Source organism: Martes martes (assembly GCF_963455335.1).
Source record: "Martes martes genome assembly, chromosome: 2".
Classification (NCBI taxonomy): domain Eukaryota; kingdom Metazoa; phylum Chordata; class Mammalia; order Carnivora; family Mustelidae; genus Martes; species Martes martes.
The window spans coordinates 144,355,902-144,380,699 of NC_137889.1; the positions used below are offsets into that span (position 1 = coordinate 144,355,902).

The 24,798-nt window shown below is 43.0% G+C and overlaps 1 protein-coding gene across 1 annotated transcript in view; it reads right to left on the bottom strand.

The window, feature by feature from the left end:
* STK32B (serine/threonine kinase 32B) overlaps positions 1-24,798 on the bottom strand; it is a 414,569-nt gene that overhangs the window by 120,439 nt on the left and 269,332 nt on the right. Inside the window, exon 4 of the mRNA XM_080796953.1 lies at positions 12,160-12,333. Within this exon, the coding sequence (XP_080653079.1) occupies positions 12,160-12,333 (174 nt within the window). The remainder of the gene's footprint in view (positions 1-12,159; positions 12,334-24,798) is intronic.

The following is a 24,798-nucleotide window of genomic DNA, read 5'->3' on the forward strand; positions in this document are numbered from 1 at the left end:
CTCTGTCGAAAGCCCGGCAATAACGTTCCACTCTCTCAGGATAAAAGCTGAAGTCGATAAATCTCCATTACCCTCTGTTTCACCTCTCCCCCTTGCCTTACCTCCACCACACTCCCTGGTGCTCACACTGCTCCAGTCATGTCAGTCTCTTTGCTGTTCCTGAGACACACCGAGCACACTCCCATCTCAGGGTCTCCATGTTGCTGCCTTGAGAGGGCACGCCAGCATTGCCACGACTCACACCTAACTTCCTCCAGCTCCCTGCTCACATGTCCCTGTATCAGAGACATCTTTCTCTGACTCCTCCCCGTAAAGCAGACACAAACCAGACCCCCATCTGTGGTTCACTTCATGTTGCCACAGAATTTGGCAGTACTTGTCATCCTCTGACATATTACGTACATATTTGTCTGTTCTCAGCCTCTGTCCATTAGAAAGTATGCACCAAGAAGGCAGAAACTCTATCAGGTCAGATGCACTGTTCACTGCTGCATCCATAGCCCAACATGATGTATGTACTTGGTAGGTCACTACTGAGTGGACGGATGCATGGATGCACGGATGGATGGGTGGATGGATGGATGGACGTGTGGATGGGTGGATGAATGGTTAGATGGACAGATGCATGGATGGATGGATGGATGGATGCATGGATGGATATATGGAAGGATGAACAGATGAATGAATGAATGAATGAATGAATACATATGAAGACTGCACAGGTTGTTAGGTCCAGCACAAAGGAGTAATGCAGAGTGCCACAGTAGGTAGCATCAACCTGTAAATATGGAAACTCTACACCACCTTCTTCTCTTTCCTCATCTCAACGCCCATGTGACCATAGGGAATTCTTTCAACAATCCTTGTGGCAACTGTCACAAGATAGAGTTCACATTTAATAATCTTACACTCAAGGTCCTACACAGGGAGACATGAGTAAGCCAACCCCTTCCTTGTATCAAGTCTTCTTGGAAACATGCTCTCTACCATCTGTCCCTGTTGTCAAAATGCCATTCAGACTTCAAAGCCCATCTCCTCCATAAGCAAGGCATAAAGCATATGTGATCTGTCACTTCTCAGAACTCTCTGAGTATTGTGTTCCCACTTAGCTCTCTTATGATTCATATCCCTCCCAGCCCTGTCTTTTCCTCACCTGCAAAAGGAGGGGTGACTACGCTAAATTGTAATAAGATACATACACCGGTAACTGTGTGACTATATGCATGCGTATGTGTATATATGTGTGTGTTTATATACATACATACATATATCTTGGCACATGGTGGTCAGGGCCCAAATATGCTATTATTACTAATAACCTATAGCTACAGGTTATTACTATAGCAACTAATAACTAGTAACAGGCCTGAGGCTTCTTGGGGGTAGAGTTTTGTTGTCTTAACGTTTCTGTCCTTAATGCCCAAGCTTTGACCCTTCTCCAGTATTATTCACTGACTGGTGAATGAGGGATACTAGTCAGGGAAGGGATTCAGAGCTGTGGGGAACAGCACAGGAACAAAGCTTCAGAAATCTTAGTGTTTTGTTGTATGCTGACATTTTAAAAAATGCTGACCCCATTTCCTGACACTGCATTCATAGTCTTGGTTTTGAACATCTTCTGTAGAACAGCCTCTAATTTATTGGACCCATTTGGAGGTTTGTTTTCTGCTTTCATATTCTGCTCCCAGATTTCATTCCAGTTTCTCTGACGTTAAGTTGAGACCCAGGTCCTTATTTCTAAAATTTATTATCTAACGTAAATACTCTCCGCTCAATTGCATGAGAAATTTACATCCAGAAGATGGAACAGTCCCTTTAAGGGATAAATTGGATTCTCTTGTATCTCACTTTTATATCATCTTGGAGCCATAAATTCTCAAAATGCTGGCCTGTAACAGAAAGGAAACCAAGCTCTGTGCCTGGAAATAATGAAATTACTCTTGAAACTGAATTGGAATTTCCACACTTAATGACATTTCTGTGTGTCTTCCATTTTTCTCCCATCTGAAGATTTCTTCCTAGTTGCTATGACTCCAGTACCACAGTAATGAAGAGGTACTGCTGTGGTCCCTCTTGGATCTAATGAGAACCAGCAGGTTACTCTTGGCACAGTGAAGGCAGAGAAGGACTGGGAAGATATTGAGGCCTATAGAAATAGGTCCTATCAGTTTTATAACTAGGTGTATTGATTATTATTGTCTTATTATGGATTTCCCCAAAGGTTTGGAGGATGCTAGGCAGGAATTATGTCAGGAGTTCAACACCAATCATTTATTCCACATCTACATAAGCCCGTTTTAAAGGTGACAAAACTGAGGCATGATGAGATGAAATTTCTGAGCTCTCACAGCTGGCATAAGTGGTGGCATCAGGACTCCAAACCAGGCAGTCCAATCTAATGCTCATGTCTGATAGATGTGACACAGGATAGAGCTGAGTCCAAATGCAAAGTGACAAAATTTAGGATGATATTAAAGTGATTTCTATAGTGCTGAATTTTTATCAAATATATTTTTTTTCTTCTAAATTACTCCCTCTCCCCAATTATGTAGTTTTCAACAAAGAACTAGGAAAAAAATATATATATATTCACATATAAGGGAAACATCAGGTAATTTTAATCAGCATGAAAATACACAAGTATCTATAGAAAAAATTACACTGTGTATTTGAATATACATGATTATTAATATATACATAAATAAAACACTTCTGCTTTAAAAAAATAGAAAAAATAAAGTTCATGTTTGAGAAACACCTTCCCTTTAGGGAGAAATTTGTTTATGCTTTGATCTTCTTCATTAAAAAGGATGAAGTGCTCATTACAGGAAATTTCAAAATGGAGAAAAGAAGGAAAGGGATTTGTGTGGCATCCCCCTTTAAGGCCTGCACATGGGGAAATCACCTTTGAGTCTTTTCTACTCAATAAGTAGACATTTGTTTACAGGTCATGCAATTTTATAAACTACAATTTTATCTCAAGATCATACCAATAACTGCTTTCAATAGTGCAGAGTTTTCATAGGAAGAGTTAAACATACAGGTGTCTCATCGTCTCAAGTCTCTCAAAGGGAGGTATACAGTTTACAAAGCCACTTTCTTTGAGTTCTTTCAGGATGATTGGTCATCATAAAGTGTGCTATACTAAATACCCTCACACTTACAGCATCTTATGCAGGCCATACCGGAGCCTTACCATACTTTCCAAGACGTGAAGTCAGTGCGTCAAACTATGAATATTCGCAAAGTACTGGATTCCTATTCTCAAGTATCTTTCCAAAAGGGTTGTAACAGCTTCTGCCACCAGCAAATAAGATTCAGACTGCCCAGAGAACATTTTTCCGGAACACTTTGTTTTAGGAAATATCTGTTTCCTCCCAAAAGCAAAGCCCAGCCTAGATACCATCACTGATGACCCCAAAGCCAGGCCGATCCTTAAGAGACAAATTTTATCCTGGCTTCTCTGTGTTCTGCACTGCTTTGAACATGCTCTCACCAAGAACTTCCCACATTAGCTGAGATGGTCATTATATGTCTGCCTCCCTAACCCAGCTCCAAGTCAGGTGTCTAGCATACAGCAGGTGTTTAATACATACTTATGAAGCATCTGGGTTTTGAAGTAAGAAACCACATACTTATGTATCAGGGTTTCTTTTTTTTAAATTTTACTTGTTCATTTTTAGAGAGATAGAGAGAGTGAGGGGAGGAGCAGAGGGGGAGGGAGAGGGACAAACAGACTCTGGGCTGAGTGTGGAGCCTGACACAGGGCTGGAGCCCATGACCTGAGGTCATGACCTGAGCCTAAACCAAGAGTCAGATACTGAACCCCTCAACTGCTCAAACAACTGAGCCACTCATGTGCCCCTGTATCAGGGTTTCTGTTGTGCTGTCTGGCATACAGTAAGTGCCAATTAAATACTTACTAACTCAATGAATGTAAACCTGAGATTTGACTGACTTCGGAGCCCACCAGAGCAGAAAGAACTCACTAGTGGGACGCATCCTTTCAATTCCTTGGGCCTCAATCCCTCATTTAAGGCATAAACATTTATAAATACCTACTGTGTACCAGGACCTATAATGGGTAATTAGGAAAGGTATAATTCTGAAAGCATCTTCTGCAGCGGGTGTCCTGTACAGTATAGGCAACCAGAGAAAAGTCCTCATTGAAGCGGGAACAGAATTCACATGGATGCCCAAAGGAGAAACCACCCAAGGGAGGGGGGTGTCTTCGTAGAGGAGCAGACTTGGAGCTGAATATGACTGCAGTAGTTTACACTGTATCCCCTAAAGATACATCCAAGCCCTAAGTCTGGTATCTGCAAAATGTGACCTTATTCAGCAATAGAGTCTTTGAAGATGTAAGTACGTTAAATAACTCGAGATGCAATCACCCTGGGTTTAAGGTGAGCCCCACATCATTCAATCTCCCAGGATCCCCATGGACAGAGATCACTCTTCTTGTTAACAGAGAAACAAACTCAAATCAGAGTGGTAATGGACTTGCCCAAGGTCCTCTGCACCAGGAACACAGTACGAGAACTCTCAACACCAGCCTTCACAGCAGTGAGTGGTAGGCCATGCCCCTGCCTACCCACAGGGTACCCTTTACCCCTTCCGCTACTGTCAGGAGCAGAGGCTGGGTTTCTCTCCCTCACAATCTCATTCCCTGTGTTCCACCACTTGGAGGGCTGAGGTCAGAGGTTTGGTTCCTTTGTTCATAAATTCCACTGGTCATCAGAGGAGACCCAAACTGGGAGCCAAGGAGGGCAGGTTACTTACTGTCCTTCCCCAGCTAAAGCCACTGGTTAGGAATACCTTGGCTCTTCCTTCCTTTTACCTACATTGCCGTTACATGAGTGACAAGCCCCCATTGCCAAAGACATGAGATAAGCAGCCCAGCCATATTGTGACACTTGGCATTCTCTACTCCTACTGCTTAGACAAATTTGATTTCCCAATTAATTGGGATTGGCCAATGAAAAGCATCATCCCAGCCTCATTCTGTTAGCAATTTCCTGGGAAAGGCGCATAGGCAACTTCCCCAAATTATCAGGAGTTAAGACAGTTTATCTGTACAGAATTCAGGAAGCATAATTATAAGACAGTGAACCTATTTACCAAAAAAAAATTGTTTTAAATTATAAACACACAAGCATTCTAAGAAAGGGGCATAAATTCTATCTCTATCACTTCATGCAACCCAAACTGGAAACTGGTGCTGTCCCCACAGGAAAATAAGCAACTTGTCAGGGCATTTCAAGAACTTTAAGGAGGGAGGAGGTTGAAAATTGTGACTTAAAATATAGTTTTATTTGCATGTACAAACAAAAGCCTAGGGGTTTCACTATTCCATGAGAGTCACATGATTTTTTCCTTCTTGAAAGCTTTGGTAATGGACAGATTCTATGTATTAATATGGGGGGGGGCTGGGCTCCCATGGTTCACCAGCACAGAGACAGTGAGAGCTGGTGACTTGGAGTGACCACCTACTGTTTGCTCCTGGGGAGTTACTTTTCTCCAGTGGTCTCCATGAGACTCCATGAGAGCTCCATGAGACTCCATGAGTCTCATCTGTAAAATGGGGCTGATAACAGGAACCATTTCAGTTCGCCTTTTGGGATCAGATGAAGTCACACCTGCAAAGCACTTAAAACAGAGCCAGGCACATGCAAAAGTGCTCAGCAAATGTTGATGGCCATCATGGGTGTAGCATCCTACAAGCACGCTGATTTTTGTCTTGTAACTTCCTATTACATGTTCCAAATATGGGGACAACCCACTACATTATAATGCTAACTGCAGGTAGATAAGAACAAGGTTCAGTTCCAAGTCCTGCCCTGGAAAGGACCCCTGTTCTCATCTTATTCCCACCCAAAGACACAAAATGTCAAGTATCTCATTGGTAAGTGCCTTTTTACATGTTAACATTTCAAACAAAATTGCCTGTGGCCTACTGGGTATTTACCCCAAAGATACATATGTAGTGAAAAGAAGGGCCATCTGTACCCCAATGTTCATAGAAGCAATGGCCACGGTTGCCCAACTGTGGAAAGAACCAAGATACCCTTCAATAGATGAATGGATAAGGAAGATGTGGTCCATATATACAATGGAGTATTATGCCTCCATCAGAAAGGATGAATACCCAACTTTTGTATCAACATGGACGGGACTGGAAGAGATTATGCTGAGTGAAATAAGTCAAGCAGAGAGAGTCAATTATCATATGGTTTCGCTTATTTGTGGAGCATAACAAATAACACGGAGGACATGGGGAGATGGAGAGAAGGGAGTTGAGGGAAATTGGAGGGGGGATGAACCATGAGAGACTGTGGACTCTGAAAAACAATCTGAGGGTTTTGGAGGGGTGGGGGGTGGGAGGTTGGGCCAGCCTGGTGGTGGGTATTATGGAGGGCATGTATTGCATGGAGCACTGGGTGTGGTGCATAAACAATGAATTCTGGTACACTGAAAAAAAATTTAAAAAATTAAAAATTAAAAAAGAAACTTAGCAGAAAAAAAAATTACCTGTGGCAAACACAAATGGCGAACTTAAAGAGGATGTCTGAAGCCTGTGCTTTCAACCAGTGAAAATGCTCACAATAATGGGAGGACTGTCGTTTGTTTTTCACACACGTTCCTTTGAATCTTTTGAACTTTATAACATACACATATTATTTATTAAAAAATAAGATCTGGGGTGACTGGGTGGCTCAGTTGGTTAAGTATCTGCCTTCAGCCCAGGCTGTGATCCCAGGGTCCTGAGATTGAGCCCTACATCGGGCTCCCTGCTGAGCAAGGTGCCTGCTTCTCTTTCTCCCTCTGCAGCTCCCCCTGCTTATGCTCTCTCCCTCTGCCTCTCTAATAAATAAATAAAATCTTCAAAAAATTACAAATAAGGAGCACCTGGGTAGCTCAGTGGGTTAAGCCTCTGCCTTCGGCTCAGGTCATGATCTCGGGGTCCTGGGCTCTCTGCTCGGCAGGGAGCCTGCTTCCCCCCACCTCTCTCTGCCTGCCTCTCTTAAGTAAGAGATCTTGTGCTTGTGATCTCTGTTAAGTAAGTAAATAAAATCTTTAAAAAAATTACAAATAAGATCTGGATTTAACTCTATACTCCACAGCAAAAAATAAAAATAAAAAATAAAGGATTTACTTCTTTATTTTCTCAATGTATTCAATAAAGTGATGAAAAATGATAAACTATACAAATCAGAGTTTGTACCCCCTTAGACAATCTGTAGCAAAAGGATTGCTTGCTGCACAGATAATGCTAGTTTAAGTAGAGAAAGGAGCTTGCTAGTGTTAAACTAGCAGGATTAAACTATTACTGGTTCTAAAGATAAAAAGGTTTTCCCAAAGTAAAAAGATAACAAAAGAAATTATTCCTGACAAAAATTTGACAGTAAGCAAATATTTTGTCAAGGCTGAGTATGTTCACAGCCCACAACTCCAAGGCAAAGCTGGAGAGGTTTCTTCTGCACCTGATGGGACTCCTACCTCCAAAGGAGGGACGACCGTGGGTCTGATGAGCTGAGACATCACGGGGACCAGGAAGCTTTGAGACTGTGCATCAATCTGCATGTAGGCAAAATCGGGGCTGGAAGCACAGGAATGTGCAGAACCAATCAGTCACACGTCACAAAGAGCGCTTCCTAAGGGGGTGAAAGACACTGTCCTGGTGTGTTCAGACATTTTCAGAGCAAAATTTGATAGAAGTAACCCCACTGGTGAAAATTTTCTCCAAGAGAAGCTTGAAAATGCTGCCCCAAGCTCATTCTGATGAGCATTTAGATCACTGCTCAGTTCAAAACCGTGAATAAATGGTCGCCCTTTATAGGGTCATATCTGTATCTAAAAATGCAAGAGCGGGGAGGGTTCCCAGTGGCCTGGCCTTACCTGAGCTGCGAGCTCCCTTCAGATCAGCTCATTTCCCCAGAATAGATGGGCATAATGTGACAGCGTCTGCCACAGACCAAGGAGACTCCGAGAAGCCATTATTGTTCATTTCCTTTTTTTTTTTTTTAAATGAAAGGTAAAGTATGATGTTATGTATCAAAAGAATCATGGCTACATAATGGAGTGGAATGAAAAATGTTAAGACATTTTTCACATCAAACATGAGATTTCAAAGGAACTTCATGTCTGTGGCACACAACTCAGGGCCTCAGCAGAGACTACTACTACTACTTCTTCTTTTTTTTAAAGATTTATTTGTTTTAGAGAGAGCGAGTAATGAGCACTCAGCCTGACACAGGGCTTGATCTCACGACCCTGAGATCAGGACCCCAGCTGAAATCAGGAATCAGATCCTTAACTGACTGCATCACCCCAACACCCCTGAAGTGTGGCTACTTTGAAAAAAGCAACATTCATTTGTCTGTATAAAATATGGCATCGGAGTCCTGGCACATAAGGAGTGGGGGATTTATAAATTCATCTGTTGAATTAACACAACACATTGAGCAGCATTATCATATATCCTTATGCACCGTGTGTATGACACATAATTTGAAGTCTGAACACATCAACACATTGAAAAAGGGATTTATTGAACTATGTGGGAGGGAAAAAAGCTGACTCAAATTTCTGCCAAGACTACCATTTTAGAAGTGGTAAGACAATCCCACTTAGTGCATTTTTAAAAATTTTAAATGGTTGGCTAACTCCTTTTCTCCAGGGTAGATCTGGAATCTGAGGACAGATGACCTCACACTGAGTGACTTAAAAACATTTGCTGAAGTAAAAAAGTGGTTCCAACAGTCACACTTTCATGAGACAGTTCCAGTGTCTGCCTGGTCCATCCCTGGCTCTGCTCTGAGAAGTTGGCTTCCGTCTCACCATGACATCCACATGACTCAGTGCCTAGGGAAAATGAGGCAAATTGGTCGTCTACTGCACACTAGTGCAGAAACAGCTGTGATAATTCATGAATGGCATTCACATAACTGATTGGGAAAGAACTTGCTCCTTCCAGCACCTTCAAAAGAGCCCAGCTGGCCCACAGAGGCCACCCTAGCATGGGGTGAACTTCCTCAACAAATATCACGCAGTTTTGCAAACAGGGTTCAGCGCCGAATGGCTGCACATGAAGGCTGGTGAATGAACAATGGGTCCTCAGTGAACACTCTCTTCATTGCACGGAACAACCCCTCTTCTACCATGTACTGCTACTATCGCTACCACAACTTCCTCTTCCTCTTTCTTGTTCTTATTCATTGTGTTGCTTGTTATTTGTAGTAAAATTGTGCACGGAAGTATTTCAAAGGATCAATACTTCTGCAAGTTTTGTTATAAGGAGCAACAAGCCCTATCACTTTCTCCCCATCTCTCCCTCTCCATCCATCCTGATAGTTTTGGTATGTTTAGCTCCTTCTCTGTCAATGACAGAGAGAACTTGGGCATTTCAGGCCCCATCCGCTGGCCTCCCACTAGGAAAGATGAGGATGTAGCAGTCTTTTTCCCTGAAAATCCCAGGAGACACGCTCATCCTCGTGTTCTGCCTTTTCCGAATGGGGTGTTGTATTGTTGGTTAGATCAACTTTCAGGGCTGCCATGATTATGATTATGCTATACAGACCTGGTTCATACCATAAGCTGTACTACACACATGGCACCGTGTACAACCCTACCATTCCCTGGGGTTAATAACTGTGTTATTTTTTGGTTGAGCTTTTCCCTAAACCTCTCCAGTTACTCAACTTCAGAGTTTTCACCAGCTCAAGAACCTCCTCTCAAGGCACCCAGATGCACCAGGAATGCCATCAGACCATGCTTCCTGAAGAAGTGTGTCCCAGGGTGTTCTGATCCACTCAGACAGCACTGGTCAGGGTCTACACCGTAGGCACAGCCGACATCCTTGAACCTCCCTTCATCACCATCCTGGAGATTCCCTATGCCTCTCTTCTCTGCTAGAGCCTCACTTCCATCTTCTATCTTTTCCTTCTTCTTGATTTAGTCCTTCGTTTTTGTGGAGCCCACCTCTTTTTCTGACAGTTACTTGAGAAAAGGTGAACATGAGGTACATTTTTTGGAGACCCTGAACTTGTGAAAATGGTTACCCTCACACTTGATTGGCTAGAATGTCTCCAGTGCTTTCTAGTGTCTGATGAACCCAAAACAATCGGATTCCTCGGCCTTTATGGCCTGCTGCTCTTCTGTGGAAGCTTATGGGATCTGAAGTTTGTGTTGATGGGCATCTGTTTATGGCCCTCACTGTATCTCTGGAAACCCATGTGTTTCAGGTCCCGGAGACATTCTCTAATTATTTCACTGATGATTTCTCCTGCCATGTTTTCTTTCTTTTCTCTCTCTCCTGATGCTGGGATTACTGGATTGGTTCTTGCATTTTCTTGTATCTTCTCTCACATTTTCTTTGTCTTTCTGTTTTACTGTATGAGGGATGTCAACTTTGTCTTCTAACACATCTTTTGAGTTTTTCATTTCTACTGTCATATTTTTAACTTATAAGATCTCTGATGTTTGTTATCTGAATGTTAAATAAACATGGTGTTCCCTATTTTATAATCGCAAACATCTTTTTATCCCTATGGAAATACTGATCATAGATATTTGGATATTTTCTTCTCCTTGCATAGCATCTGTTTATTCTAAGTCTCCCCCCCACCCTCCCCGTCCATTTGATTGTTTGAATCTCACTGTTTGAGCCAGAAGATTTCCTGGGATGTCTGATAATCCTTGGTCATTGGTAACCTAGGTGGCAGCTTCCAGGAAGTGAGTGGGGTTTGTTGGCTGTGAACTATACACTAAGGGGGAGTGGTGAAGCTATGAGGTCACAGTCTCTTACTCTTGGCTCATCCACACTGAAGTCACATCCTCACTGAAATCACAGTGTCCTGCCTGGAGGAATGCCTGAGTGTGTACTCTCAGAGCCCAGGTGGAATGGGGGAAGGCTGTGTATTTTAGCATCTGGTTCATATACTATTTTCAGTACAGTGTCCCAACTCAAGTAGGTTCATATACCATCTTAGTCTTCTGCTTGGGTGAAGTTACTCAGATGATTATTCAGCCATCGAGTTATTCACAGTGGACAAGCAGCTCTGGGATTCTCAGGACTTCCCAAAAGGCTTTCAAACAATTCACCTTACTTTAACCTTTTTACCTCTCGTCTCCCCTCCAAAGATGCTGATTACACCTTTAGGGGATTCTTTGGCGTCCATCAGCGCTCACCCCAGTGACAGCCTGGAATTTACATTCTTGGGCACCAATCATTCACCACTCTCCCTTTTCTTTCAGACCACCCTCCCCCCCACCACTGCAACGTGTTTCTGCAGTCTCCTCTTTAGTCTTCCCCATCCTTGGGAGTTTGTCACTTTTCAAATACTCTTGCTGTCACTTTACTGGGGCTTCAGGAGGGACAAACTGTAGAGATGTGTGCATGTGTGTGTGCCTAACGTACATCTTTACATAGAAATCAAGACTTTCTTTACCACGTCTTCCAAAATGTTCTAAGTTAGAAGAGTTGGTAGGCATGGTGTGAGACCCCAGGTGAACAAATCTGGAGCCACTCACGCCAGCCCCCTCCTCTGGGAAGAGTAAGAAGACTTTGTTCGTGATACCACCATTGCCAAAGCCTCTCCCTGGTCTCCTGCCTCTGCAGACAGACTCACTTTGCCTGCCTGTTGGAGTGCAGGGCTGTGCATGGGTGGGGAGAAGCAAAGGCCCTGAAGAAGAGGCAGAAATTCAGAGCTTATAACCAAAGACCAGGGCCAACAGTGAAGCTTGCCAAGAGGGAGAGCACTTCCACGAGGCACAGCACTGATTTCAAATTTGGAAAGGAAGAGAGAAGATTCCCTCACACTCCCAACTGATGCCACGTGACCTTTATAACCTGAGACTGGAGGGACAGAACATTCCAGCCTCCAAAGTCACGCTGGAAGAGAGACGACAAGGCCAACCACCAGCCCCGTCTCTCCCCAGTAGGGTGTTCCCCCTCAGACGCAGGTGACAAGGGGGAGGGGTGTCCGTTGAGAATGTAAGAGCAGTAATGCGTTGTTCTGCCATTCCTTAGCTCCGCGTGCTGTCCCTTCTAAGGAACGTCAGCAATAGAATGCCCGGTGCCTTGGCGGACTGCTCCCCCCACAAAGCTGCCGCCCCGCGGGCCGCTGTCCCCGGGCACCCCACCAGCAGCCCAGTCACCTGTGGATGATGTGGAACCTTTGCAGGTACTCCAGGGCCAGCGCCAGCTCACAGATGTACAGTTTCACTGCCCCCTCCGTGAAGTGGACGTTCTGCTGTAGGTGGTAACGCAGGTCCCCGCCCAGGAGCAGGTCAACTACCATGAACATGTCCTCCTCGTCCTGGAAGGAGTACCTGTGGGCACAGAGGGACAGAGGAGGTGAGGGATGGAGCACTCCAACATCCTCAAGACCAATGCCCCCATTCTACAGAAAAGCAACCTGAGGCTCAAAGAGATGCACCCGTGCCACCGAAGTCACAGCACGCCATCAACAGGCTCTGGCCAGCAAATGGCATTTCAACCAATACCAGACACCAACACCTGACTTTGTTTTTATTTTTTTTTAATTTTTTAAAGCTTTTATTTAAATTGTATTTAAGTTAACATGGGGCATATTAGTTTCAAGGGTACAATATAGCAATGCAGCCCTTGCATACAATACCTGGTGCTCATCACAAGCCCCCATCATCTATTTCACCCATCCCCCACCCACCACCCCTCTGGTAACCATCAGTTTGTTCTCTAGAGTTAAGAGCCTGTTTCTTGTTTTTTTCTCTCCCCCCACCTTTTGCTCATTTGTTTTGCTTCTTATATTCTACATCTGAATGAAATCACATGGTATTTGTCATTCTCTGACTGACAGATTTGGCTAGCATAATACACTCAAGCCTCATCCATGTCATTGCAAATGGCAAGATTTCATTCTTTTTGATGGCCGAGTAATATTCCATTGTATATATTACTCTGTCTTTAGTAACTGCTTTAATGGGGTGTTTTCGGGACTTGTAGTAGGTAGTCTCCAAAGCTGCAATCACCCACCCCAAAACCCCTTGGTTCCCTCCCACCACGTGCCACTCCCCACACAGGGCTTGGTTCTGCTCCCCCTGAATGTTGTGATGCTCAGTCAAGTTCACACCCAGGCCTCAAGGGAACTGGCCTCCTAGGATCCAGCCGGAGCCCAAGCCCCGTGGAGAGGCTAGGAGAAGGAAAACAAAGGTGCTCCAGTCAACATCCCTGGCTGGGCCACCAGGAACAAACGGCAACAACATGGGAGCAAGTTGCCTCAGGCATCGGGAGCGACCACAGCCCCTGTTGGTGTCACATGGAGCAAAAACTTGCCCATATGAGTCCAGTCAGCACATGGAACACAAGATAATAAAATAGCTAGCTGTGTTTTAAGACACTGAGGTTGTGAGGGTTGTTTTTTAATTTGGGGTGTTTTTTTTTTTGTATGTTTTGTTTTGTTGTTTCTTTCAGCCATAGAGAACTGAACTAGTACTTAATTCATTTTCACAGAACACAGAACACATTTAAGGTTTTCTAAGAACTGAAGAGCCAACATATGAACCTCGGGACGGTGTTACACAATTGTCAAGTAGAATCTCAGCATTGCAGAATGTTTTCACACCCCATACAGAACCGTGGAAGGTCATCATAAGGGAAGCCTGAGCAATAATCACAGAATGGTGGATAGTTTTACCATGGAGGCTTAGAACTTTGTCTCAGACCCTTGGATATCAGACCTGGGTCAGCCAGGCCAGCCCCCTTGGTTCGACAGAAGAGGCAACTGAGCCCCAGAGGGACGAAGGGACCCAGAGAGTCAACAGGAGGAACCAAGACCCTGCCTCCTTCCAGCACATCTATGACCACACACCACTGGGTGCTGTTGTGATGGACACACTGTGTGTTTCTATAAGCTGGGTGTGTTTCCTGGACTCAGCTTGCCAGTATCTCTTGTAGGATTTTTCATATCTTGTTCTAAGGGACACTAGCCCACATTTTCCTACCTACTAATTCCCTGGCCCAGATTTGGTATCATGGTAATACTGGACTCATACGATGAAGTGGGATTTTTGTTTCTACGTTCAAGAAGAGTTGATGAGAGGCATCAATGGTGTGAAGAAAGTCTGGTCTCATAATGCCCTCTGTTCCCACACTGCTAATTCATGTAAGGTGCTCCTGTTGGCACTATCTTGCCTTCTAGCTCCTCCCATTCAATAAACAGATGAGCAGATCAATGACCTGGGCTGACTAGGAGGTGTACACACATACCCTGGCTGCTGGTGTTGGTTCATCAGGACCCCTTGGGGGTGCTCCCTGGGATGGATGAAAGAAAAGCCTCCTGGAATCCTCTTGCCGAAAGTGGGGGTACGATCCATCTGCAGCATAAAGCTACAGAGGGTCAAGCAGGTTGAGAGCTAAACACACATAGAGAGGGGCCCTATTGGAGGTGCTGGCTCCAGCCTGGGCAGCAGCCTGAACTTTGCATATTCGTGGGCAAAGACTTTGCTTTCTGACCTCCACTACTTGACACAGTGTTTCTGTCATTTGGAATAGAAAGAGTCATCTGATACATCTTTCCGTGATAGATCTTTCCACACATTTGCTACTGGAGAGAAGGGTTGAGATGCTCAAAAAGGAACCACAGGAATCAGCTATAAATGCCTCCTCCAGATGCCCAATTTGTATTCTAATTGTTGAAAGACTATTGAAACATTACATTAATAACCAGTGAGTTCTGTACTCTCATTCACAGCTAGACTGTCAAAGGGTATCTCATTCAATATTCCGCCAGAACTCTTTGGAGGAGCAACATGAATTTTTAGGATAGAAACTTGCAAACCAGAATGAATTCTAAAGAGGAAACCCAAAATGCAAAGGGAACAATAATTTAAGCAATAAGTCAGGTTGCGGCTTTCTCTTGCTATAGATCCTTTCCCCCACGCCCTCCTGGGCCATGGACTCTACATTCCCAAGGAGACTCAATGCTGTTATCAGAGAACAGAGAATGACCTTTCATTTATCTCTGCAGTTTTGCACTATTCCAAAGCATTGTGCCATTATTCCTTTTGCCTCTTCTTGGATTGGAATTATAAGTATATTCTCATGATAATGTTACACATTGTCATGGAAATGATGAAGACCACAAGTGAGAAATCTACATTCTATCATCATAACACCAACCCATGGAGAAATCTGGGCAATTAGGCTCTCCTTCCAACATCAAAGAAGTTCAGGAGTTTGCAAGTTATCAGTCCTGTCCAGGACATCAAAACAGACCAGCACAAAGAACCCAATGTCTGTTTTAAGACATTTTTTTTTAATTGACATATAATGTATTATTTGTCCCAGGGGTACAGGTCTGTGAATCATCAGGCTTACACATTTCACAGCACTCACCATAGCACATATCCTCCCCAACATCCATAACCCAGCCACCCTATCCCTACCCTCCCACCCCCCCAGCAACCCTCAGTTTGTTTCCTGAGATTAAGAGTCTCTAAATGGTTTGTCTCCCTCCCAATCCCATCTCGTTTCATTTTTTCCTTCCCTACCCCCCACAAATCCCCACCCTGCCTCTCAAATTCCTCATATCAGAGAGATCATATATTTGTCTTCCTCTGATTGACTTATTTTTAGCATAATAACCTCTAGTTTCATCCACATCATTGCAAATGGCAAGACAAAGGGCTAGTATCCAAAATCTATAAAGAACTTATCAAACTCAACACTCAAAGAACAAATAATCCAATCAAGAAATGGGCAGAAGACATGAACAGACATTTCTGCAAAGAAGACATCCAAATGGCCAACAGACACATGAAAAAGTGCTCAGCATCACTTGGCATCAGGGAAATACAAATCAAAACCACAGTGAGATACCACCTCACACCAGTCAGAATGGCTAAAATTAAGTCAGGAAAGGACAGATGTTGGTGAGGATGCAGAGAAAGGGGAACCCTCCTACACTGTTGGTGGGAAATGCAAGCTGGTGCAGCCACTTTGGAAAACAGTATGCAGGTTCCTCAAAAAGTTGAAAATAGAGCTACCCTATGACCCAGCAATTGCACTACTGGGTATTTATCCTAAGGATACAAATGTAGTGATCCGAAGGGGCACATGCACCCGAATGTTTATAGCAGCAATGTCCACAATAGCCAAACTATGGAAATAACCTAGATGTCCATCAAAAGATGACTGGATAAAGAAGATGTGGGGAGACAAGATGGCGGGGAAGTGGAAGGAGGCGCTGTTTCAACCTGTACCCTAAAGTGAGCTGATTACCTACCAAAGAACTCCAATCACCCATGAAATCAGCCTGAGATCAGAATTATACACGTCTGGATCTCTACAGGGGCAGAAGACGCCAGTGGGCAGGTAAAGCGGAGTGGGAACGCCGGACTGATATTGGAAGATAAATAAAAGGGGGAGGGAGCCACCAGAGGTGACCGATTGGAAAGTAATACCCCAATACGAGAGTGCCCTGCATCTGGGGACCAACATTAACTTGGAGTCTGTTGAAAGCACTCAAAAGGAGCAAAGGATCGTGGGGGGAAATTGTGGGAATCGGGGTGGTAGGGACAGGGGCTTAAGCCCCCAGACCCAGGACAGCCACCCCTGGCACTGAACTAGAGAGAGTGCGGTGGAGAAACCAGGTCTTGGTCCCTGAGCCGCGAGCACTCCCGAGAACGCATGGGGTCCGGCTCCCGTGAGGGGTGGGGAGTCTCGCCAGATGGCAGAATGCTGCACTGTGCTAGCAGAGCCTGAGACGCGCGCGCCCCACACCCTCCCCTGGGAGAGGTGCATGAAGCCTGGTGCTCTCGGACCCGGAAAGACCAGGCACTCCCAGTCCGGGCCAGCGGGAAAATCTCAGTGTGTGATCGCTGCTTGGAACCTCTCTGCGGTCTGGAGCTGCCCAGACAGCCACCGCTGCTGTGGTTTTGCGTACAAGCAGGAGATCCTGCGTCCCCAGGTACCGCGACTTGGAACCTGCTCTGCCAGCAGCCGAGAGGGAGCTTATGTGCTCTGCAGCACCCACAGGGGACCAGACTGAGGCTTCTCTCTGAGAGGGAGGTTGGGGTGCAGTTTGCTTTCCTCTAAACCTCCAAAAACCATCAAAAGCTGTCAAGGCGAGAGAAAACAAATGAACAAACATAAAAACTTCCAGAGAACAAAAGCCTGAAAAACCGGTTTCCTCAGAGCCCACCCCCTTGAAGGGGGCGGGAGGATTTAACTCAGGGAACATCATTGACTGAAAACCCAAGTGGCAGGCCCCTCCCCCAGAAAACCAACCAGAAAAAAAAAAAAAAAAAAAGGAAAAAAAAAAAAGATGACAAGAGAACAACCACCACTACTTCATAGATACAACTTTTATTTTTAACACGTTCCCACTACTCTGGTTCATTTTTTTTTATATATAGATAATTTTTTAACCTATTTACCATCACAGTGAGATGTCCAGTACATCAAATTCCATAATAACCTTTTAACCTGAACTTTTTGATACATATATCCGTGTTTTTCTTTTGCTTTTCTATTTTTAAAAAAAATTTTTAAAATTTTAGTTTAGTTTAGTCTAGTTTATTCTTTTTTTATTTTTATTTTCTAATATTCATATAGAGTTAAACTTCAAGGTAATCCCCTTTCCCTAATCAATGTTACCCCTATAGGTAAACCAATTTTTAATTCCCCTTTATCTTAGGAAAGTTGAGTCCTTTAACAAAGATATCAAGATACATCCAGGAAGAATCAAAACAACCTTCCTCACACACACTGAGAATTTATAACCACTCTCCCAATTTTTCTTCCGCCAGTGTTTCTGTGTATTTGTGTTTGTCCTGATAGTATATAAATCTTATACTTGGGGTTCTTTTTGAAGAGGTTCTCCCTTTTTTTGCCTATGTATATATATATTTTTAATATATTTATATATTATATATATATATTTATATATATATATTTTTTCGGCATATACTTTTATCAGTCTTTTTGTTTGTCTGTTTTTGTTTGTATACTTCATAAATCTTACCTTGGGGCCCATTTGGGCTGAGCTTTCTCTTTTACCTTCCCTTTTTTTCCTCTCTCTCTCTCTCTCTCTCTTTTTTCTTTTTCTTTTCTTTTTTCTCTCATTTGGGTGGGGAAATCCTGATTGCTCAGAAGCGTTCCAGGGTGCACCTTGACTGCACCACGGTCGATACATCCAGCTACATCTGTTCAGCCATCTCTCACCAAAATGACTAGGAAGAGGAATGTCCAACAGAAGAAAAATACAGAGGATGGGCCTTCTGCAACAGAGCTAATGGCTATCGACACAGACAATATGTCAGAAAGGGAATTCAAGCTAACAATTATCCAGGCAATAGCTAGGTTGGAGAAAGCCATGGATGACCAAACGGAATTGATTAGGGCAAAACTGAAAGCCACCAGGGATGATGTTCAAAATGCTCTTAATGAGTTCCAATCTAATCTAAATTCTCTAAAAGCTAGGGTAACTGAGACAGAAGATAGAATTAGTGATCTGGAGGACAAACAGATAGAGAGAAAGGATCAGGAAGAAGCCTGGAACAAACAGCTGAGAAGCCAAGAAAACAGAATCAGGGAAATAAATGATGCCATGAAACGTTCCAACATCAGAATTATTGGAATCCCTGAAGGGGAGGAGAAAGAAAGAAGTCTAGAAGATATAGTGAAACAAGTTTTCCATGAAAATTTTCCCAATCTCACGAATGGAACCAGCGTTCATGTACTAGAGGCAGAACGGTTTCCCCACGAGATTATAGATTCTCAAAAGTCCTCAAGACACCTGACAGTAAGAATGAAGAATTATAATTGTAGGCAGACCCTCTTGAAAGCAGCTAGGACAAAGAAGCTCCTTATGTACAGAGGAAAGCCCATCGGAATAACGTCAGACCTGTCCACAGAGACCTGGGCAAGCCAGAAAGGGCTGGCAAGGTATATTCAGGTACTAAATGAGAAGAACATGCAGCCAAGAATACTTTATCCAGCAAGACTGACATTCAAAATGGATGGAGAGATAAAGAGTTTCCAAGACTGGCAAGGCTTAAAAGACTATGCAACCACCAAGCCGACACTGCAGGAAATATTAAGGGGGGTTCTATAAAAGAGAAAAAATCCTAAAAATATCATTGAACAGAAATATAGAGACAATCTACAGAAAGACTTCAAAGGTAACACGACGTCAATAAAAATGTATCTATCAATAATCACTCTCAATGTGAATGGCCTAAATGCGCCCATAAAATGACACAGGGTTGCAGATTGGATAAAATGACAGGACCCATCCATATGTTGTCTACAAGAGACCCATTTTGAACTAAAGATACACCCAGACTGAAAGTGAAGGGATGGAGAAACATCTTTCATGCCAATGGGCCTCAAAAGAAGGCCGGGGTAGCGATTCTCATATCAGATAAATTAGATTTTAAACTAAAGACTGTAGTCAGAGATACAGAAGGACACTACATCATTCTTAAAGGGACTATCCACCAAGATGATCTAACAATTGTAAATATCTACGCCCCCAATATGGGAGCAGCCAATTACATAAGAAAACTATTAATCAAGATAAAGAGTCATATTGATATGAATACATTAATAGTAGGAGATCTTAACATGCCTCCCTCAGTAATAGAAAGATCATCGAAGCAGAAAATCAATGAAGAAACAAGAGCATTGAATGACACATTGGACCAGATGAACCTCATAGATATACACAGAACATTCCACCCTAAAACAACAGAATACTCATTCTTCTCAAGTGCACATGGACTTCTCCAGAATAGACCACATACTGGGTCACAAATCAGGACTCAACTGATACCAAAAGACTGACATTATTCCCTGCATATTCTCAGATCACAATGCTTTGAAACTGGAGCTAAATCACAAAGAAAAGTTTGGAAGGAACTCAAACACCTGGAAGCTAAAGACCACCTTGCTTAAGAATGCTTGGATCAACCAGGAGATCAAAGAAGAACTTAAACAATTTATGGAAACCAATGAGAATGAAGACACTTCGGTCCAAAACCTATGGGATACAGTAAAGGCAGTCCTAAGGGGGAAATTCATAGCCATCCAAGCCTCCCTCAAAAAAACTGAAAAATCCAGAATACACCAGCTGTCTCTACACCTTAAAGAACTGGAGAATCAACAACAAATCAACTCCACACACAAGAAGGGAAATAATCAAGATTAGAGCAGAGATCAATGAGGTAGAAACCAGAGATACAGTAGAATGTATCAATGAAACTAGAAGCTGGTTTTTTGAAAGAATCAATAAGATCGATAAACCATTGGCCACACCAATCCAAAAGAAAAGAGAGAGGACCCAAATTAATAAAATTATGAATGCAATGGGAGAGATCACAACTAACACCAAGGAAGTAGAAACAATCATCAGAAGTTATTATCAACAGTTATATGCCAATAAGCTAAGCAACCTAGATGAAATGGATGCATTCCTGGAAAACTATAAACTCCCAAAATTGAGCCAGGAAGAAACTGACAACCTGAATAGACCAATATCTAGTAATGAGATTGAAGCACTGATCAGAAACCTCCCAAAAAACAAGAGCCCAGGACCTGACGGATTCCCTGGGGAATTCTACCAAACTTTCAAAGAAGAAATAACACCTATTCTCCTGAAGCTGTTTCAAAAAATTGAAGCAGAAGGAAAACTTCCAGACTCTTTTTGTGAAGCCAGAATCACCCTGATCCCCAAACCAGGCAAAGACCCTACCAAAAAGGAGAATTTCAGACCAGTATCACTGATGAATATGGATGCTAAGATTCTCAACAAGATCCTAGCAAACAGGATCCAAGAGCACATTAAAAAGATTATCCACCATGACCAGGTGGGATTCATCCCTGGGTTACAAGGATGGTTCAACATTCGCAAATCAATCCATGTGATAGAACAAATCAATAAGAGAAGAGAGAAGAACCACATGGTCCTCTCAATTGATGCAGAAAAAGCTTTTGACAAAATTCAGCATCCATTCCTGATTAAAACGCTTCAAAGTATAGGGATAGAGGGAACATTCCTGAACTTCATCAAATCTATCTATGAAAAACCCACAGCAAATATCATCCTCAATGGGAAAAAGCTTGCAGCCTTCCCGTTGAGATCAGGAACACGACAAGGATGCCTGCTCTCACCACTCTTGTTCAACATAGTATTAGAAGTCCTAGCAACAGCAATCAGACAACAAAGAGAAATAAAATGTATCCAAATTGGCAATGAAGAAGTCAAACTCTCTCTCTTCACAGATGACATGATTCTTTATATGGAAAACCCGAAAGACTCCACCCCCCAACTACTAGAAGTCACAACAGCAATTCAGTAACGTGGCAGGATACAAAGTCAATGTCCAGAAATCAGTGGCTTTCTTATACACTAACAATGAAAATACAGAAAGGGAAATTAGAGAATCGATTCCATTTACTACAGCACCAAGAACCATAAGATACCTGGGAATAAACCTAACCAAAGAGGTAAAGGATCTGTACTCGAGGAACTACAGAACACTCACGAAAGAAATTGAAGAAGACACAAAAAGATGGAAGACCATTCCATGCTCTTGGATCAGAAGAATAAACATTGTCAAAATGTCTATATTGCCTAGAGCAATCTATACTTTTAATGCCATTCTGATCAAAATTCCACCAGTATTTTTCAAAGAGCTGGAGCAAATAATCCTAAAATTTGTATGGAATCAGAAGAGACCCTGAATTGTTAAGGAAATGTTGAAAAACAAAAATAAAACTGGCGGCATCACGTTACCTGATTTCAAGCTTTACTACAAAGCTGTGATCACCAAGACAGCATGGTACTGGCATAAAAACAGACACATAGACCAGTGGAACAGAGTAGAGAGCCCAGATATGGACCCTCAACTCTATGGTCAAATAATCTTCGACAAAACAGGGAAAAATATACAGTGGAAAAAAGACAGTCTCTTCAATAAATGGTGCTGGGAAAACTGGACAGCTATATGTAGAAGAATGAAACTCGACCATTCTCTTACACCATACACAAAGATAAACTCAAAATGGATAAAAGACCTCAATGTGACACAGGAATCCATCAGAATCCTAGAGGAGAACATAGGCAGTAACTTCTTCAATATCAGCCACAGCAACTTCGTTCAAGATATGTCTCCAAAGGCAAAGGAAACAAAAGGGAAAAATGAACTTTTGGGACTTCATCAAGATCAAAAGCTTCTGCACAGCAAAGGAAACAGTCAACAAAACAAAGAGGCAACCCACGGAATGGGAGAAGGTATTTGCAAATGACAGTACAGACAAAAGGTTGATATCCAGGATCTATAAAGAACTCCTCAAACTCAACACTCAAAAAACAGATAATCCTATCAAAAAATGGGCAGAAGATATGAACAGACACTTCTCCAATGAAGACATACAAATGGCTATCAGACACATGAAAAAATGTTCATCATCACTAGCCATCAGGGAGATTCAAATTAAAACCACATTGAGATACCACCTCACACCAGTTAGAATGGCCAAAATTAGCAAGACAGGAAACAACGTGTGTTGGAGAGGATGTGGAGAAAGGGGAACCCTCTTACACTGTTGGTGGCAATGCAAGTTGGTACAGCCACTTTGGAGAACAGTGTGGAGATTCCTTAAGAAATTAAAAATAGAGCTTCCCTATGACCCTGCAATTGCACTACTGGGTATTTACCCCAAAGACACAGATGTAGTGAAAAGAAGGGCCATCCATACCCCAATGTAGCAGCAATGGCTACGGTCGCCAAACTGTGGAAAGAACCAAGATGCCCTTCAATGGACGAATGGATAAGGAAGATGTGGTCCATATACACTATGGAGTATTATGCCTCCATCGGAAAGGATGAATACCCAACTTTTGTATCAACATGGACGGGACTGGAAGAGATTATGCTGAGTGAAATAAGTCAAGCAGAGAGAGCCAATTATCATATGGTTTCACTTATTTGTGGAGTATAACAAATAACATGGAGGACATGGGGAGATGGAGAGGAGAAGGAGCTCGGAATTGGAAGGGGAGGTGAACCATGAGAGACTGTGGACTCTGAAAAACAACCTAAGGGTTTTGAAGGGGTGAGGGGGTGGGAGGTTGGGGGAACCAGGTGGTGGGTATTAGGGAGGGCATGTATTGCATGGAGCACTGGGTGTGGTGCAAAAACAATGAATACTGTTACGTTGGAAATTAAAAAAAAAAAAAAGAAGAAGAAGCTGTGATATATATGGAATACTATGCAACCATCAAAAAGATTTTTTAAAAACTAATTTCCAATCTTTTTCCAAAAAGCTTTAAAAGTTATTTGCAAAATGCATATAACTTAAAAAAATTAAAATTAAATAAGCCACAGATTATTAGGTCAACGAATAAAGAGGGAGTTTAAGAAAACGTAAGCAGGCAATAACACCCCAATTCATGCTCAAATAGCTTGCCTGAAACAGGCCATAAATGCAAGCCTAACCTTCCCAGCAACCAGAGCAAAGTGAGAAACATGATCAGCCTTACGATTCAGGGTCAATGTGGGGGAAAAAATCCATTGTTTAGGAAAACAAGATTACTCCTGGTACTGAAGCCAGAATGAAATTCCTCCCACTAGATTCTTACAAAGATGGCATTTTGTAATGTGAAAAACAATGACTTACAAAAAAATAGCTCTACACAGAATAACGTGTTTAACAGGGATTTTTTGGTATGATGTTTTTCATACACTGAAGACATCAAAGTCCAAGCCTGTAAAAACAGTGCTATGTGGGGGAAAGGAAAGTGGTCTGGGGTCTTGCTCATGTATGAACTTTCTTAACAAAAAGATAAATGGAGAGAACAGTGGGTGAACACTGTCAGGGACCATGTCACCAACGTGAGCTGACCCACAATTACTCAGTAGGCTTTGACCACACATCTGCCCCATGCCAGAAGCTGGGATTCTGTGGAAGAGGTCATCTGAGATGGTTCACCTAAGTTTGGAACAATCAAAAGGGGGCTGGAGTTTGATGTCATGTGTCATGACAAGTACCCTGGAGATCCATTTTTCATCCTGGATGTGGATGTTACATTCCCAAGGAGCTCAATATTGTCACCAGTTCACTTATAACATCCCTTATTCCCACCTCTCTGCTCTTGTCCATCCTTCCCTTCTCAGTGTGGAACATGCTTCCCAATCAGGGGCAGCACTGCTCCCCTGGGGACATTTAAGTGTCTGGAGACACTTTTGGTTATCACAACTGGGAGAGCTGCTACTGGCATCCGGAGGCCAAGGATGATGCTAAGTCTCTGCCAAGGCACAGGATAGCCCTCACACAAAGAATGACCTGGCCCCAAATGTCCACAGTGCCACAGTTGAGAAACCCTGGTTTAGATTCATGCTCCTGCTCTTAGAAGCACCCCCTAAACCTGGAAGATTGAGTTGGGTAACACTCTTTTTAGTCTCTGGTGCTCTACAATATAATAGCGCTGATAAGATGCCTACCATGCACCAAGCACTGTTCAAAGCACTTTATTTATGCTAACTCATTTCATTCTCCCGAAAGCCCTTCGAGGTAAGTATTTGTAGGAGCTGTCTTGGATCTGCACACGGACTCAGCAAGGTTAAAGAACACTTCCCAGGCACAGGCAGAGCTCGGAATTGAACCAAGATAACCCATTTCCAGAAGCTAGAATCCCTATCTGAGGCTCTGATGGTACTTTCCTCATGTCATGGGGATCCTCTCTCTCCTGGTCTCTTCTCCCCATCAGCCAGCCATCTCTCTGCGCACAGGGACCAGGCTTATTTGGC